Consider the following 18593-nt stretch of genomic DNA (forward strand, 5'->3'; position numbering starts at 1 on the left):
CCAGAATGATGTTTCCATATTGATTTTGAGATCTGAAAGCCAACAATCCCTGGTGAATTTTAGACCTTCTTGGGCTTCTGTTGACTGCTAAGCAGACGCTCTTTGGCACCGTGTAGCAATCTTTGTCTCAAGTCGCGTGACTAGCCCAAGGAGTTGGTTATCTTCCTCCTGTCGACTTTCTAATGAGCTTTACAATGCTTTTTGTTGAATCCCTTGTGAACGTCCAGGTTTCACCAGCTAGGTTACAGAGAGATGCTGTGACAAATTGCTGTGACAAATTGCTGTGACAATGTTGACAGCGACCTGTAACAGCTGCCTATGTTCCCGCCAAAAAGTCGCCTCTCCAGCCTCTGTCCCATGTTATTTCCTCAAACTCGACCCAATCTTTTTTGTGTTCCCTTGGCAACATGGAGGTGCAGATAGACCGATTTGGCTGCTCATTTGATTGTGGTAGAGTGGTAGAGTAATTTCCTCGACATAATGTTAAGCAATGACAACGAAAGAGTTCTGTGGGTGATTTAAGTGCAAGAAGCTGTTGAAAATGGCGATGGAAAGGCTCGCAGTGATCAGAGACACCCACAACAAAACGATAACGGCTCTGTCATACAACCCTATGAAACATGAGATCTTGGTGGGATTCGAAGGTACAGTCAAGGAATTTTGTTATTTGCTACGAGTATGAAAAGTTTTTCGATGTCATTTGAGCCTGTAAGGCTCCAGCTTAGCTGGTTATCTCTATCAGCGCTTTTATTGTCCTCGTGAAGCGAACAACGACATGCATAAACTTTGAGTTCAAAGTTCCATGTTCATAGATCAGCTGTTAACTTTTTACAACTTCAGTAAACTTTAGTCTTATCTGCGTTTAGAAACTAGGTCATCTCTGTGAAGTATACATGTAGTTTTGCAGCTAAAAATTGTCAGGATGACTTCAGGAGAAGAAAATTATATCAGTGTTTTTCTTAGCAAAATGCAAACAAAAATTTGGAAGAATTGGAAAATCTATCATGTGATCCTGAGCTGCCAGTAAGGGTTTACAATGAAGTACTTCAGAATTTCCCCAAACTTTCTCAATTGTTTTCATGTAAGGCTATGCAAAAATAAGAAGCAACTACTTTCTATATCTTATTTACAGCATAACTAGAAAAGAAAGTCAATATATCTATGTGCCAATCTATAAGTACATGTATTAATCCTCATATTTTTACTAGATGGAGTTATAAAGGTCTGGGATTATTCAACTGGTGAACCTGGAAAGCTGCTTCGCTCAGTTCGAGAACATGATGGCTGGGTTACAAGTTTCCTATTCTGGTTAGTGAGGGCTGTGTAAATTATCTAAACCGTGAGGCAATTTTAAAGTTGGTCTTTGGTAAAGATTTCTGAGCTGGTCTGAGTTCACCCAGAGGTGCACATTTGAGCTCAGTGATCATTGTACATGTACAGTGCCTCTCCACCCACAAGTATAAAACGACCCACAGAATGGTCATAACTCACTGCAATTAGGTTGTTACAAAAGTTGTTCTCAGGGAGGGCATGCACAATATTACATGCAATTTTACTGTCACGTCAGTAAAATATAGTTAATGGAACGTGACGCTCGTAATCAGTAAGCCTTTCATGGCGGCGTTGTTTTCAATTAAGCTATTGTGTAGGCAAGCTCCCAAGGCCAAGCAGACTCTGAGATACATTGTATTCTAGCTCAAACATTATGGCTTTGTTACCTCTAGCATATTATAACGATCGATAGCATTGGCCAAAAATATTAAAGCACAATTCATGGCTAAGAGTATACACGTGTAATGCTAAGCTGTCCGGTAGTACAGCTCTTTCTACTGGCCTTCCCAGCAGACAAGCGTCTAGCTATAAAAGCTCAAACAAACTGTTCAGAGTTCACTTTGGTGTTCTGTCGTACAGCGCAGTTAGCACTTGCTATACTATTGTTAAAAATTTTCCCTCCCTCCCTCCCTTTGGAGAAGAGGTTGGTTTGCTATTTCTTATTCTAATAAACTTGGGTCACTCCTGTGTAGTGCGGTTAAGTCTGCGCAGCGACTTCCCCCAAGCGTCTTGGCTACGTTGCCTATGAATATCGCCCGCTACCAATACTCTTGTCCGATCCAGCACATGCTGTCTTGCAGTCAGCTCGTAGTGCTGGGGAGATAAGTGAGGTTCTTGTTTCACGCAATCTCCGGAAGTCGCACAGGCTTACCTAACGCAAGGCAGTGCTCCCCCATTAACGCCAACTTGGGGCATTGTTTGTTTTAATTAGTAATTTGCGTGATAACCAAACAACAAGTCACGATTAGATTATTTTGAAAGGAACAGTTACATTAATGTCCAAATTACAATGTAATAGCCTGTAAAACATGACTTGTGTTACAAACTGAAATACACAAGAAATGTTAAAATGGTGATTACAGTAGAACTTCCTCACAATGGCCATCTTGAGGACAGAGGAAAGTAGCTGTTGTAGAAAGGTGGCCGTTATGGGGAGGTAGGGGTGTATGATATGACATCTGTTTTTTTTGGGGGTGGGTGGGGTGGGGTGGGGGTGCAACATTTTTATTTTTAAAAAATGCTTATTGTAGCATGTAAATTAAAGTAACCGTTAGTCAGTCATTGATTAACTGGTTGTTATAGAGAGGTTATTTTGCCAGTCAGGACATGTTTTAGTGGCCGTTGCTATTGTGGAGAGGTGGCCGTTGTAGAGAGATTAAAATAAGTCAGAGTGAATGTATGGACTGTCCACCAGGACTTTAAAAAGTGGCCATTGTTGAGAGGTGGCGTTTGTGGAGAGGTGGCCGTTACTGGAGGCTCTACTGTTTAGTTGTAACACAGTATTATCAACGCTTCATGTCACCAGGGGTGATGCAAAGCTGCTGTTTTCAGCTGCAAATGATGGCACTATTATTGCCTGGGGTTCTGGTGGTGCCGTACATGATAGGATTCCAGTAAGTTATTAAAATTTTCTTTTAAAGTATTCATGTTGTCTTTCTTTTCCATGTTTTACTTGATGTGGAGCCTTGATTATCCAAACTCTTATTCCCTGGAATTACCAGATTCCTTTACAAGTAATGTTCACGTATATTTATCAGTCAGAACTCTTCATGATTGTCTGGTGCGCATGAAATTTAAGTCTAAGAAAAGTCTAAGAAATCTAAGAAAATATAATTGTGTTACCACAAAATTTACATTTATGGTGTAAATTTGTAATTAAATGAAAAACATCAAACTGAAAGACATTAAAAAAAATTTCATTTCCTCTTAGATTGGTTCTCCAGTGTACTGTATGTCGTGGAATACAAGAAGAAATCAAATAGTCGCTGCCGTGGACTCAACAGTACAGGTGTTTAACATGAGGGATCCAGGTAAGTGCTTCAAGATCTATGTTGTTCTATCATTTCAGGGATTGAGTGGTCCAGGTTCGAGCCCTGGCGGGGGACATTGTGTTGTGTTCTTGGGCCTGAAACTTTACTCTGACTCATTAAGTGCCTCTCTCCACCCAGGTGTATAAATGGGTACCAGCAAATTTAATGCTGGGGATAACTGTGTGACGAACTAGCATCCCATCCAGGGGGGAGTAGAAATACTCCTAGTTGCTTCATGCTACAGAAACCAGAGAGAAGCACCAGCCTGATCGGCCACTTGGCTCATTTGCAGACATATCATTTCATGGAACAGTATTCTCTCTTGTTCCCCCTCCTCTCCTACATGTAACTCCAGACCTATTTTTGCTCTTGCCCCAATTTTTTCTTCACTCATATGCAATCATGGACAAAAGTGTTGAGACATATTTATTTAATTAGTAAAACTAACTCTTTCGAACTAACAATAATACTTTGCTTTTGAATGAAAACACCTTTTTCATCTATAGTCACCCCTTCTCCCCCAAACAATGTTGCAAAATGCTTTGTTGATGTTTATTTGTTTCCAACATTAAAAAAGGGGGAAGGGGAGGCTACCTTTCACAAGGGGAGAGAGGAGAATTTACACCTAGGGAAAAAAGGATTCTAATTTTCATGTGTCTATGATTGTGGGTATACCACATCATAATAAATGACTGGTAGATTGTTAAGGATGATAACTAGGAAGTACATCCCATCCATTGGGAGTAACAAGTTATTCTCCTTCAAGATTGTGAAAAGTAGCTGGCTACTGACCAAAATTACCATCTACTTTATGATCATGAATGTACCCAGCTACTCTGCTGAGTTATTTGTCTTATTCTTTAGAAAGAGATGAAAAAAATCAGCCACCCACTCCAAGAAATTATTAAGCCTCCTACATGTTCTTCATAACTTACAGTGTATGTCTGCAATAAAAAAGCGATAGATTGTTTTGTAATTATGTAGGCAATCTTTTCTTTGTAATTTCAGGCAGAGAAATAGGGCATGTGATTGACACAAAAGGTATACTGTTTACAGTTATTTTGATTTGTAGCTGTTAGAAATTTATAGGATCAACAAAATTAAAGCTACCGACAACTTATACTCAATGGACTCTTTCATTTTCAGCCCATGTCTGCAGAGAGCATTCTGATATTGTGAAGTGTGTGGTTTGTTATGAATCAAGAGTGTACAGTGGAGGGTAAGAGATTTAGTTCAAGTCAGAAAGATACATAATTATATACACTTTATGCTGGAGGCAGCATAGCCAAGTGGTTAGGGCACCGGACTTGAAATCTGAAGGTCGTGGGTGCAAGCCCCACTCTGACCACTAAGCTGGAGTTGTTCCTTGGAAGACCCCACTTCAATTCCTCGGCCATGCTTGTAAATAGCCAACTGGTCTGCCTCCCAGCAGTTGGGATTTTTAAGCCTGCAATATTTGTGTCTTTCAGTTTAAGTGGCATGCCTTAAAAATAGCTAGTTGTAGTTAACTGCATCGACCACTATAAACATTCAGCAACATTAATTATTAAGTTATGTGATCCCCAGTTAGAAAACACAGTCCTGCATAATAATTTTTAATTACTAATTTTCACTGAATGATCTCATGGTTATTGTTATTTTTATACATTGCAGATACGATCAGAAGTTTATTGTGTATGATTCAACTTTTTCATACAAAGGAAACAAGAGTTTATCAGTTGTAACAAAGTAAGAATTCAAAACTTACACTGGAAATTGCAGTACATGGATGTTTGTCTAGAATAATTCTAGAATTTGAAAATGTCTACATCTGGTAGCTAGCATACAGGCCTCAGTTGTTCAAAGACTGAAAAACACTACCCACAGGATACATTGCTATACATTGAATAAGTGTTAACAAAACAAACTGTGCTATCTGGTGGATAGTGTTATCCATCTTTTGAACAACCCAGGCCATGTGTATAAACTAGTCAAGTATGAGCCTTTTGTTGTCTACTTAAACATGTACAGAAATTTTTTTGCTTTGCGTTTGTAATTTATTTTATTTTAATTAAATTTTTAGGGTCAATAAAGCTCATGATGCTGGTATAATCTGCATGTGTCTTGCACGGGACTCAGACAATAATACATGGTAAATATTGTCAGCTGAAAATCATTCTAGTAACCTTCCTAGAGACAGTGAGTACTGGGTCTTTGAAAGACAGCTTAATTGGATTAATATGTGTAGAATACAAAATACTATTAGTCATTTCTGTACAAAATATTTTATAGGGTGTTAACAGGTGCATTTGACAAAGTTGTGAAAGTTTGGTCTCAAGATGGACAAGTTATGCACAAGTTTGATGGCTTCAGGTAATGTCACTTAAAACTATGATTTGGAACCCCCATTCTGTCAGAACAAAATTTCAAGCACTGTAGAATATAATTCATGAGCTGCTCTTTTTTTTTGCCAGTTGTCTGCCAAGCTGGTGTACATTTGTAGGTTTTAGATCCTCTAGCGTGAGCAATAAAGCCATTACTACTGGGCTAGTCAGACACTTACTTCATCTTTAGTTAGAACTGAGATGAAAAGGTCTCTCTAGCATGAGTAAACCTCAGTCTTTTTTGCTAGCTTTGATACCGAGTCTAGATTGAATTAAACATTTATCAGTGCTACATTCTAGTATAATATTTAAAAGTGCCAGGAAGCTGTTAATTGATATCAGTGAATCTGTTTTGAACTGTTGACAGTGCTGCAGTAACAGGAGTGTGTTATGTCAGACCCATCAAGACAATCTGGGTGGCAGCTGGGACTGCTGAAGCTGCTATGTATGATCCCAAATCAGGAGAAAATGTGAGTTCTTAAGTTGTAGGTTTTTTTCATATGAGTAGTAACCATATGGCTGACTATCATGATGTGCATAAAAACTGCAAGGAACAGATTGCTTGATGATGTGAATGACAGACCAGAAAACCTGTCAATCCACACATGTTAGGCTTTATGCCACATGGCTTTGCTGCAGAATTGATTTAACCACTAAGCTACAGTTGTACTAAGGTTTAAATCTGTTTCAGGTGACAGATTTTATAGGAACGTTTCAAAATGAAGAAGGCAATGGGTGAGTGAAATTTATAATTAAAGAGATGCATTTCACATTGTTGTTTTAGTCAGCAATGTAGATGTACATTGTAAAGGTGGAAATGTTATTTTTGATTCTATTTCTCATCATTGCAAAATCATTAAATTTCTAGTGTGACTTAATCCTCCCTTAAAGGTTTTATTCCCAGGGGTGTCATTAACATTTTCAGCAGGAGGACAACTGGTTTTCACAGGCAGGCAAAACTTTTTCAACTGATCTTCTTTATAAGAATAACTTTCCTCTAGATGTTCAAACCAGGTGGGCCAAATCATCGTCACAGCTGGTCAATTTGCCCAGTGTCCAGCCCTTAATGGAACCCCTGTATTCCCAAGGAAATCCCTCTGAGGCTATTATTGGATCAATCCTGGTTTCAGAATTCCCAGGATTAGGTCAAGAAATAACTGATCCTGGGATGCAAATTTTAGTAGCTTTATTCACATTTTTCATCCACCACCAACGTATCTAGACAATCCCTGTGGGAACATCATCTGTGGGAGGACTGAATACTATACCTTGAAGATAGGGTCTATGTGGACAATAATTTAACTCTTAAATAATCTTCACCCACTCATAATTTTCTTATTTTGCCTCATCTCTGTCACTGTATTATTAGCTTTCCACTGGTCATGTTTTACTACATCTCTGACTTGGGACATGTCATAGGTATGTACTGTTCAATCCTCAACAGTTGCATCACATTATGTGCTTTTTCCATCAACCTGCAAATCAATGTGTGGTTCCAGAGAACATCCATCCCCACAACAAGGAGGGTTATTAGAAATTCCATGGGGGAGATGGGTCTCAAAGGTCAAAATTTTTGAAGGAAAGTAAGAACCAAAACTGAAATTCCCACAGGGATGTGAGAGGGGGTGTTCAAACCAAGTAACTGTACATGTAGGGGTATGGATATTTTCTGGAACAACACAGTAGAGAATATCACATCAGTTTCTTATAACCTACAGGTGCGTTAGTATTATTAACTAGTCACAATAAATAGCTTTATTACATGACTAAGTTAGTTCAGAGGGCCAATAACTAAAACCAACCAATCAGATAATTTGCTTCATTGTCAGTCCAATATTCACTAAACATCGGACCAGGTACTGCCCAAATGATCCCAGAAGATTAATCTTGAAGATTTTCTGGCAGTTTCAGTCGTGTAATAAATCCCATATTAACCAGTTTGCTAAGTGGGACCATACTGGTTTTTAGTACAGCCCTTGCACTTGATCGATAAGATAATATATGTATTGAAAATGGTTGCTATACTCTGGAATAAGAAAGTAAATAATTGAAACTAACAGAGGGAATTGATATGACCTTGAAAAGGCAAAATTCAGATAGTTTCTTGCTACAGCAGGTGACATCATCCAGAAGATTTAGAATGATCTAGAATGAATGAATTGCCTTGACAAACAGAGGCACGTCAAGGCTGTTTCTAGCACTATGAGCATAAGTTGTATAGGGGGTGAGTATAAAGAGCAGTGGATTAGACTGGTCTAAAATGCTTCATATGAAGACAGCTTGTGGTTAAGAGATGGAATTGCTTTGACATATGAAGAACTGATCTTGCTCAACCTAATTTGTTTATATCATGGATTTGGTCACAAATTAAGTTAATGGTCACCAGTGTAACATTGATGCAAATTAAGCTTGGAGTAGGGAGCACACTCCCAGCCAGCCTGGGTGCACAGACAGAGTGCCTTGATCTTCTCTGTAAAATTTCAGGAACCAACAGCAGACGGCATTTAATTGTATGGAAGTACAATTCATCTGGTTGTTTGACAACACTGAAGAACAAGTGTGCTATGGAGTCTCTAACTTACAGTAAGTTGTGATCTATGGCATCTACTTTTAAGCCATAAACGTTTTTTTAATACTTTTTGTAGACGTGTTTTTTTTGGACAATATGTGGTTCAGTGTTGTATTGTTTTGTTACATTGTATAGCTCGTAAGGTGCCTCTGTTGATCTTCAGTGGAGGCAGCAATGGCCATGTATCAAAATGGGAAAGACTTCAATCAAACAACTTCATGTACAGGTAATATTGCATCGAAAAATATACATGTAGCCGTTATGTTAGAATTGGTAAAACAAAATCAAAGTTTTACTGCATTAGAGGTAGTCTTGTATACCTGATACTGTATTGAAATATATATATATATTTTTGTTATCTTTCACAATACACTCAGGTCTGTTCTAGTAATAGTACATGATTTATAAATGTTCAGTAGTGACAAATTATGAACTACAAGGAGGTGATGTTAACTTTGCTGATTATTTCCTCAATTTTTTTTTGACCCATAGGTTTGGTTATGTACTGATAATGTACTGATAATTGGAAGTGTGCACTCTTGGTACTTAAAGATCCATATATTTGACAGTTGTGTGTTTTAATGCTTACAGCAAAGAGATGTTTTTGCAAAGTGAGGCCAAGTCACGGTTAGCAGCCCAGATTGCCGCTAAGTATGATTGGCGCAGTCCAAACAGGCATGTTAGTGGTGATAACAGGCCAAAACCATCATTCCTCAACACCATCAACCAGGTAAACGGAACCCTTACAATTTTTATAGCTTGTTGAAATAAGCATTTATGTTCATCAACGATAAAAATAAATTATACAATTTAAAGGTAAGGCCCAGTTCATACGTCGCATTTCTGCCGTGTCGAATTCAATTCAATTAAGTGCGGCAGAAATGCGACTGTGGATTCATACGTCGCACTTGTGTCGCACTTAATTCAGAATTTATACTGTCGGGTTTGTCGGCCAGCGGAAAATGTTTTAAACGTAGAGTATTCAATATGGCGGACGAAAATACTGAGCGACGAAGGACTTTAATTTTGCTAAAAATTGTTCGCCTATGGAACGAGAAGGAGAAGGCTGATAACGGAGCAGTATGTGTTGCAATATGTTCAGGTTACATTGGGTCGAGAATGGCCAAGTTTCTTCTTTTTCTTTGGCGGGAACACATTTACGCATGCTCAACGCATTAAGATAATGTATGCATTAGATTCGACACGGCAGAAATTCGACGTCTGAACCGGTGTCGCATTTCTGTCGGATAATGCGACAAGACCAGTCGAACGTGCGACAGAAATGCGGCAGCCGATTCAGACGTCGAATTTCTGTCGACTTTAATTCGATGAATTGAATTCGACACGGCAGAAATGCGACGTATGAACCGGGCCTAAGATGCTTTTTGGCCGTAATTGTGCAGCCAAAGTTGTATTGAAATCAAGAGTTTAGTTTCCTGTAACACATTGGGAAAGTCAACGCTTATCTAGTTTGAGGACGGTGCCTACTAAATACAAAGGTTTTTGCGCCAGGTTAGGACCTTGCGGAAAAAGTAGATCTTTGCAAGGGCTATCGGAATCCACAAAGAAAAAAGAGGGTAGCCACGCATTTTTTCGAGATAATTAGCCTTGAATCTCAACAAAAATAGTGACATCAGCATTTTTCTGAAAATAGAAGGAGAGGATATATCTTCACAGCTTTCTTTAGAATTCGCCTTTACATACAGAAAAGCAAACACATTTATAAAGATCTGAAAACTACATGGTAAATGGTAACAAAACCCTTTTTTTGGTATGTTTTTAATAACAAAATTGTTGCAACGGCACTTTTAGCGTCTCTGACAGCCTCCCTCTGTTTCAGCTAAAATACAATCTAAATATCTTTTGCTCACAACCAGAAACTAATCACCTGCTGAATAGGCTTGCCACTTCCATTTCATAACATAAAATATAGGGGTAACCACGCGTTTTTTAAAGTTATTGAACCTTTTTTAAACTTTTTACGGTGCCTGTTACATTTTCTCCTGTCACCTCCCCAGTTTGCGTATCTCGCACTTGTTTTGCGCGCGCACTACGCCATCTGCAGGTACATGTTTAGTTTCGGCATAATTTTCGACAGATAACAGCTAGTTTTTCGGCTGGAAGACGTTAACAGTTAGTGGTTAGCGATATGCTGCTGTTCTGGTGTTTCTGGTTTAAGTACAGGTTCATTAAGCTTGATTTGGTCACAGTAGGAAAATTTTGCTTTCAATTTAGTCTCGTACTTGGTAGCGTAGTTGATTGCGTGATGTCAACCCAGCGCGCGCGTGGCGCTTAAACCATGCCTTGCGTGATGCGCAGAACGTGTGCGCACTAACAAAAGTAGGCACCGTCCTTAAATTCACCAGTGTGACTGTTAATTCTATTTCCTCTAAGAGTAATCTTTTATTTGAAATAAACAGCAACCTGTTCGTAAAAAATTGATTAAACTCTGTCAAAATACCAAGTTTACTTCTACCAATAGTTGTTCTGTTTTTTTTGTTTCTTCAGATGTCTTCTGCCTCTGAACATACCAGTAACATTGCTCTATTGAGATCCATTTTTGTGGAGAACCTTGACTTATTAGTGGTAGCATCAGAAGACAACAACATTTGTAAGTACATTTTACATGCAGTGTTGACAGTTTGTCTTCATACGTGTAGCGGTTTTGTCATTACTACAGGAAAACCAAACCTAAGACATCGCCACTGGCCCACCAAAACAAATAAAATAATTGAATGGACCAGTCAGAACGCAAAGCAAAAAATATGTAACCAGTGGCAAGTGCTGGAAAACGGTGAAACGAGTGGCAAGGGCGGGAAAAGCAAATAGCAGTGCCAAGCGTAGGAAAAACATGAAACCTGTACCAAGCGCGGGAAATCATGATGCGGGGCGTGAAAACGTTTAGCCCTTGCTAAGCGCGGGAAAACATGTGACCAGTTCTAGCGTGGCAGGGGCGGGAATGTGCGGGGAAAGCGCCAGTAATTTCCCGTCCACACTACGCCGGGGGAATTTGAAAACGGAGGTTTCACTCTGAAAACGCATCAAATGTTTTCTGTCCACACTACGCCGGGAGAATTTGAAAACGGAGGACTCACTCTGAAAACCCATCAAATGTTTTCCGTCCACACTAGGCTGGAGGAATTTAAAAACTCGGTCAGGGAAATCATATGATTATCGTGACGCCATCGTTTTCGAAACGCTCTGATTTCACAATGTTTTCGGTCCACACGAAAAAACGATAGGCGTCGTTTGCAAATTCCTCCGTTTGCAAAAGCTCCGTTTTCGTTACGGATTAGTGTGGACGGTAGGCCTAACCGTAGAAAGAAAGCTGTGTTTTCAAATTTCTCCGGCATAGTGTGTACGCCGCCTTATAAGAAAAGAAAAACAAGAGGTTTGTCTTTAAATTCAGTTGACAAAAACTGAGGCGCGTACTTTCAACTAAAAGGAAGTTACCTGACTTTTAGGAAATAAGTGGAATTATTTGCTTTGATAGATGTGTGGGGTTTTGACGAAGATGCTGTGAAGGTGCTGGAGAACATGAGACCAGCAGATGAAAACTTGATTTACAAATACGCAATCTTGCTTGGTGGGAAGCATTTCAAGCCCGTTACGAAGGACTCAGAGGTAGCGTGACACTTAAAGTTTGCGTGACAATTGTAGCAATTCTCAAGACATACCACTAACAAGTTGATACTTCTTCACGACTAGCTTCTTCCAGGCGTTCAGTCCAACTATTACTGAATGCCTGGAAGAGGCTACTTCACAACTTTCCCGCAGATAGAAAACGGCAAAATTTTCGGAGCAATCGCCTACGAATACTTAGCAAAAATGGACGTATATTTTTAAACGCATGCGAGTCGTGTAGTTTTAATGAGGCGAAGGTTTGAAACACTGCAACTGAGACCTTTACTCTAGTTAAAACCTTGGGGCGGGTGCTTCTGAATAACCAAAATATATTAACATAGTGTCAAATTTTTTGTGCTTTCTATGGCAAAGCGTTGATTTGAATCTCAATCCCTGGCCGCCGCCTTTTGACCTGACCCTACCCCGTCGTCTTCCGTATTGTTTCATGTGTATTCGGTTTTGTTAACAGGGTTCCACGGAACATGACTCTGTGACCAATCGAGTGGCAGGATTCATCTGTAAACACGTGTTTACTGAGCACTCTAGCTGTGTGACTGGGCTGGCTGTGGTAGGAAGAGAAGCTGGTTATAACACTACTTACCTGGTAAGATTCACTTGTAACGTAAAATATGTCACAATGCTTAAACTCAGACGGGCCAGATTACTCATCAGTACTCTTTTCAGTCGCATGAAACAACTTGAAGTGTTGCTACTCCCCCTGCTAATCCATCACAGGTTAACCCCACCCCCCACCCCCGCCCGACCACAGCATTTTGTCATTCGTCAGTCAGACGCGCTACCTATCGTTCCCGCGGGCAGGAAGAGGAGAGAGCCTGGGGACGACATTTCCGACAGTAAGAATCAGTAGTGGACTGCATTGTCATTCGTACAGCGGTGTTCGTGATAGGCTTTTGAACAACTAATGTTTTCTCCGTTTTGATTGTTTCATGTTACAGCTCAGTGCCGGCTGGGACAGAAGAATCTTTCTGTGGGACTTAGAAGCTGCCTGGTAATGCTTTCTTCCGTCGCGATTTACATACAGAATTAATCGATTTTAAGACAAAAAATTTTGCAGGTTGAAAGCAACTGAAACCAGAGAAAAAACATCGGCATTCAACGGGTTTCAGATATTATTAAGTTGTACTGTTCCGCGCTAAACCGGCTGGTAGAGTTTTTGATATAGCGTCTTATAAAGGGTTTCTAGCTATTGTTAGTTTCATTGTACGGTGGAGAGAAAATCAGCTTAATCTGAAGGAAATGAAACAAAACGTGGAGAAATTGACAGTGAAATTTCGGTTACCAACTGGAATATGTCAACATTTTAATAGTTAATCAAAAGCTTTAATGAAGTATCGAGAAGTATGCCAATAGCTTGAATCGTGTGACTGTAAGTCAACTCAAATCCTCATTGCTTTCCCACGGCTTATATCTTTCATAGTTAGCTATGATCATTTTGGTATTTGTTCTTTCTGTGTAGTTTTCATGACACGTTCCGCAACACAGATCCCAGTGCACTGGAGAGTGATGAGCTCGCCTCAGATGGGATCATTATGGACTTAACTTACAGCCCTGAAAGGTATGCGGACTATTTTTGCCGAACTTTCTCTTGAAAAATCCTCCACTACAACCTCTGCATCTGTTACTTTTTTCGCAGAAATGAGTTTGCCTATGCTTCCTCCGACAAGCTGGTGTACATCAGACAATTTTCTGATCATGGAGCTGAGATGACATTGTCAGCGGTCTTACAAGGCCACGAGGCCGAAGTTACGCAGGTAAGCCTTCAGAGCGGAGAAACGTGCTGCGCAGCTTTCTACGCATCCCTTGTCCTACTTGCGGGCTCAGGTAATAATGCACGCTACAATGGTTTGCAATGGTTGGAAAGAGCGGCGGACTGTAATAAGGTACGCGAGGATGTCGCTCGGTTGATTTATTTATTCTTGGGCAAGCATGAAGTTTTTTCGGCATTTCACTGTTAAGAAAACAAGTCTCCCCCTGCCTGCTGAGAGGCTCTCTTGCTTATATATTCAGTGGGTTACTTATATGGATGCAATATGTAAAGGGTGTTTGTGAATTAAATGTGTCTTTGCAACGAAATTTCTTGCATAATGAGGGAAAACGAAGGGCTCGGAAACCGTCTTTGGGTTAATTTTGTCCCAAAAACATTGATTCTTTACGAAAACAATACACCAGCTTTCCATTAGTGACGTTAAAATGTTGCTGCTTACCGGAAATATTGGGAAAACATACAAAGTTCGTAACTTTTTTTGTTTACACGAGCGACGAAATTCCCGCCATTTTTTTTCAAACCTGGGGCCTGGCGCACAGTCAAAACTCGCGCATGCTTATTACGCTTTTCCGCTCTGAAGGTAAGACCGCGATAACTCGAACTCGTTCCCAGGGCCCTATCTGCGTTCAGATTTAAGTGTGGCTAGAACAAGACGCCATCTTGATATTGTTTGAGTTGTGACGCTGCGAAACGTTGCGAGACGACTCTAAGACTGAAAAGGGGCATGAACTTATCTTTTTTATCACTAATAAAATGTTTCTACTTTTGTTTGATTACTGATTGACCTTACTTCTTTTTTCGTCTTTGAAGGTTCGCTGGAATGCAGTGCTTACAAAATGGATCACAGGCTCCGAAGATGGCACAATTCGTGTTTGGGTATGTTATTGTGGTGCTTATATGACGTAGTAGTTAGTACGCGACTGACTATCTGTACGTTCTCCTCTTGTAGTGTTTCGACTAATATAAAAAAATTGTCGTTGAGACATTAGAACATGGAAGGTGAGGAATAGCTTTCCATGCGTACCGCTCTGCTAAGACTCGGTGACATCATAGAGAATAAGCCATTTCGGAGTTGTTCTTACCTCTGTTTCAAACCGAGTCTTGGTGCACAACCATTCATATTGAAACGAGTTTTCACTGCACGTTCAATGTCTTACAAATCAAATTCATTTCCAAATGAAAGGTTGAGCACCAGGACTCGTTTTTGAAATAGTGCTTAAAAAGCAACTTGGAAATGGATTATTTGGAGTGATCCTTGTTAAAGGACTCTGGTCAGCCTCCGCCATTTTCGATTCCATCGAATTATTGACATTGCATGTTGAAGCGAAATCTTATTGCTTTACTGAAAGTTGTGTTCTTGAAAGAATGTTTAATTATCTTTCGTAGTTTCACAGTGATTTTCTTCGTTTCGACATGCTCCGAATAGAATATAATAGCTTAACTCTCACATGTAAAGAAAAACAAAGGAGTGGCTGACTAGGGCCCTTTAAAATGTGGTCCGGCCTCGCTCATTGACACCTTGTACACGGTAGAGAGCAGACGGGATGGCCTGTGAACTAGTGCTCAGTGCCCAAGGAGCAGTATCTGCGTTGTGTATTGACCAAGTGAATGGCTGTATTGTGGCTGGAGTCCAAGAGATTATCAGGTAAGCGCTGCATGAGCGATCAACACCTCATTTCTTCTTACTATATTGATACTGTGTCAAGAAGACAGGTGAGGAGAATAAAGAACATTGTCAACTACTCGAGTATAACAGTTGACGAAGCAATAACTTCTCAGCACTAACGTTAAAAGAAATGTATGGCAGTCGTTAAGGAAAATTCAGTTTCACAGGTTTGCCACAGGTCAGGAAATGCTCAGGGGAAAAAAATCTTCAAGTCAAGGAAATTTATTTTGAGTCAGGAAAAACTGACATTTTGCAGAAAGGTCAGGGAAAACTAAAATAATATAACACGGTTTATTTTAAACACCATTGAAGGTTAGAAGAAACATTTGGGGTCACTGTGATCTCAACAATATTTTTCCGCAGTGGAGAAGGAAAATTTGTTGAAAACTTATCCGTCTTAATGAACGAATAGATAGGACGGCTGTAAGTTCACTAGATCTGACATTTTGAATTTTTTGGTTAGGGAAATGCTATTTTTGTCAGGGAAAAGTCGGGGAATTTTGAAATGTGATGTCTGTGGCAGCCATGTTACAACTTTGAACTGTTCTTTTTTTCAGAGTTTATGATCCAGACACGCGTAAGATTGTTCAGAAGAATCTTGGACACAGCGATTCAGTACGATGCGTTGTTCACATTCCCGAGAGAAGTCAGGTATTGTAAGGCAGTTTCCGTTTCTACCTGCGGTACAGGTCATCACAGGAACGAGGCAAACAGCAAACCATTCGTTTGCCTGTTATATTCTCGCACCATTCCCCGCGCCAGTATAATTAGAAACGGGGGAAAGCTATTTCACGAGCCCAGAGCCGGGAGCAGCGAGTCTCTTTTTGCGAGCCCCGAAAGATTCCCGCCAAAAAATTCCAAAAACGGGCATAATGCCCCAGTAAGGTGTGTATTACATGCGGGGTGCTCCATTATGCCAAACCGACCGGTACGAGTCCAGTGGGAATACCCGAGGAAAGTGGAACAACATTATCCGATCGAATCGGGCCAACCAACCAAGAGGAATCGGGCTCTTACCATTGTTTATTCCTTTTCCGAATTCCCTACATAAGTGAAGAGAAGTAAGGCAATGAACCAGTTTGTCAAAAATGGAACAGCAATTTGGTAGGACCGGTCAGCCCGAAATAAGTGGATCACCTCCAGAGGTGATCCCGAATATTCCGATCGGAAGAAACCGAAATGGACCTTTCCATTTGACTTCCGAACGAAATTTCAGGAATCTTTTGCAATCTTTCTTTTGAATTGCTCGAAATAAGCAGTCGTCCAGTCCTTCGATTTTACCGGGAAACACAACTAAGAGCCTGGTTTCCCGAGAGGCAAAACAACGGACAACTTGAAGGCAAAAAAATGTATATACATGAATCTTTTGTGGCGGTGCTTGATTAATGTTTTCGATATATCATCCTGATAATTACCGAAAATTCGCCTCACTTGAACGTTTCCCTGTTTATTTTTGGATTTTAGTCAATTTTACATAATCGGCATTTTGATACGAACATTTACGAGGGAAACTCAAAATTTCATTCATATCTGAAACTATAAACTGACCTTCAAAATCCACTCAGGATGAAATTAAATTTGATACAGACGGAAAATTGCTTACGCGGAATTTCACGCACGAAAGAAAATCGAACTTTTGTTTCTTCTGCCAAGTGTAGCATTTACTGAGTAAAACGTTAACGTTAAATTAAAAACTCAAAAAAAAAAACTCAAAAAAAAAAAAACGCAGTGGCTCGCAAATATAGGCTCGCAACTCGCGGCTCCTACTCACAGGCTCGCACATTAGTTACACTCTTATGCTCGGTTCAGGCGCCGTACTTCACATGAGCCGAATCGAATGCTAATGAGAGAGAACAAAGGATTTTTCTCATTTGCATTCGATGTGGCTCATGTCAAGTACGGGGTCTGAACTTGGCCTTAGATACGAGCCATTGACAGCAGCAACCACAAAGAATAAAAGCTTTATTTCCGTGTCAAGGGATTTTGCATTTCTGCTAATTGGGGACACGAAGTTTAAATAAGTTTAAATGAGAATTGAGATGCCTGTTTCTATTTGCTGGTGTCGAATTTTTCAACTTATTCTTAACTATTTTTTTTCCAACTTATTCTTAAATATTGTTTATTTTTCTTTCTGTAGTACGTTTCTGCTTCCTGGGACAAAACGGTTCGAATATGGAACGCTTACAAAAAAAGTAAGTTTCTACTTCTTGCTTCATTTGAAACACTCGTGAGAGCCGAGCAAAACTGGAGAAAAGGAAAAACAGGGGAAATTGCTCAACGCTCTTTATATTTCAAGTTTGTGTTAGGTTATTCCTGATCAATGTCTTTGTTATTTTAGCTCGTAAAAAGCCTGCTAACAAGGAGACAGATTTTCCTGGCTCAAGTAATGAAAATTTTGAGGATCATGCTCTCTATAACTAAGGTAGGACATCTCTTAGTTTCCGGGTGCTCGTCGGAAATTATGAAAGAAAAAAAACGGTACCTGTTTTGTGGGCGTAGCCTGAAATGTCTTTCACCCCTAAAAGGTGCCAATTCTGAAACAACATCTCATCTCCTGTCAAATTTGTTTCGGGTCAATACCCTTAAAGGAACTGCTAAAGCTTCCACTGTGGGTGGAGCTTTTGAGGCTGAACACCCTCAGTTAACATGTAACCCCTAAAAGGAACGACGAGCACCCCCCCGCCCCCGTCCTTCTTATATGGGAGTCTTTCCCCGGTCTAAGTTGCCCTCTCTTCCTAATCAGTTTCATTCACTTGTCGAGTGCTCGTCTTAGAAATCAAACTGTTCTGGTCGTGTTTTCTCAGGGACGTGACTGTCACACAACATTACTGGCTCTACTGACGTGACAGTTCCAAGCATTGTGACAAATGGGTTTTGACCTGAACGTGTTCTTAAGTGATCAACGTTTTCTTGCAGGGCGATAAACAAGCGAAGAATCAACAAGTTGTGAAAGTACGATCGAAGGCGACTCATTAAATTACAAAAAATATAAACAAATCTGTAATGAAAATTGTAAATATGTAAATATGTAAATATGTAAATATGTACGTACAATTGTAAATTTCATTTTATATTTATTATTATTTTTTGCGTAATAAAGACAAGATTGAGTTAAAATAGATGGCAGCCTCCAGTGCTGTTCGCGTGAACTCAACTGAATTTTTACAAGGAATCTTAAATATTGTAACGCAACAGTACTTTCAATTCTGAAATTTGCCGATAT

At 39.8% G+C, this 18593-nt stretch overlaps 1 protein-coding gene across 2 annotated transcripts; it reads left to right on the plus strand.

Annotated features, from left to right (window-relative positions):
- The first annotated feature begins 250 nt into the window (after positions 1 to 250).
- On the plus strand, positions 251 to 18487 carry LOC110041987 (uncharacterized). Of its 2 annotated transcripts, XM_089294832.1 has the most exons (27): positions 273 to 644; positions 1209 to 1308; positions 2858 to 2945; positions 3263 to 3362; positions 4371 to 4403; positions 4509 to 4581; positions 5016 to 5090; positions 5425 to 5493; positions 5634 to 5714; positions 6093 to 6195; positions 6417 to 6460; positions 7095 to 7144; positions 8210 to 8308; positions 8430 to 8520; positions 8886 to 9024; positions 10803 to 10905; positions 11788 to 11918; positions 12388 to 12522; positions 12875 to 12927; positions 13396 to 13494; positions 13573 to 13690; positions 14515 to 14580; positions 15237 to 15349; positions 15928 to 16021; positions 17508 to 17562; positions 17709 to 17792; positions 18287 to 18487. In XM_089294832.1, exons 1-26 carry the CDS (start codon positions 542 to 544, stop codon positions 17789 to 17791), a joined length of 2298 nt encoding a protein of 765 aa, XP_089150958.1. In that variant the 5' UTR covers positions 273 to 541; the 3' UTR covers position 17792; positions 18287 to 18487. The 2 variants fall into 2 exon arrangements, with proteins under 2 accessions (XP_089150959.1, XP_089150958.1); XM_089294833.1 differs by lacking the exon at positions 17709 to 17792 and having other exon boundaries at positions 251 to 644.
- Positions 18488 to 18593: the final 106 nt, after the last annotated feature.

Source organism: Orbicella faveolata, unplaced genomic scaffold (genome assembly GCF_042242905.1).
Source record: "Orbicella faveolata isolate gen_17 unplaced genomic scaffold, um_ofav_v1 contig_25, whole genome shotgun sequence".
NCBI lineage: Eukaryota > Metazoa > Cnidaria > Anthozoa > Scleractinia > Merulinidae > Orbicella > Orbicella faveolata.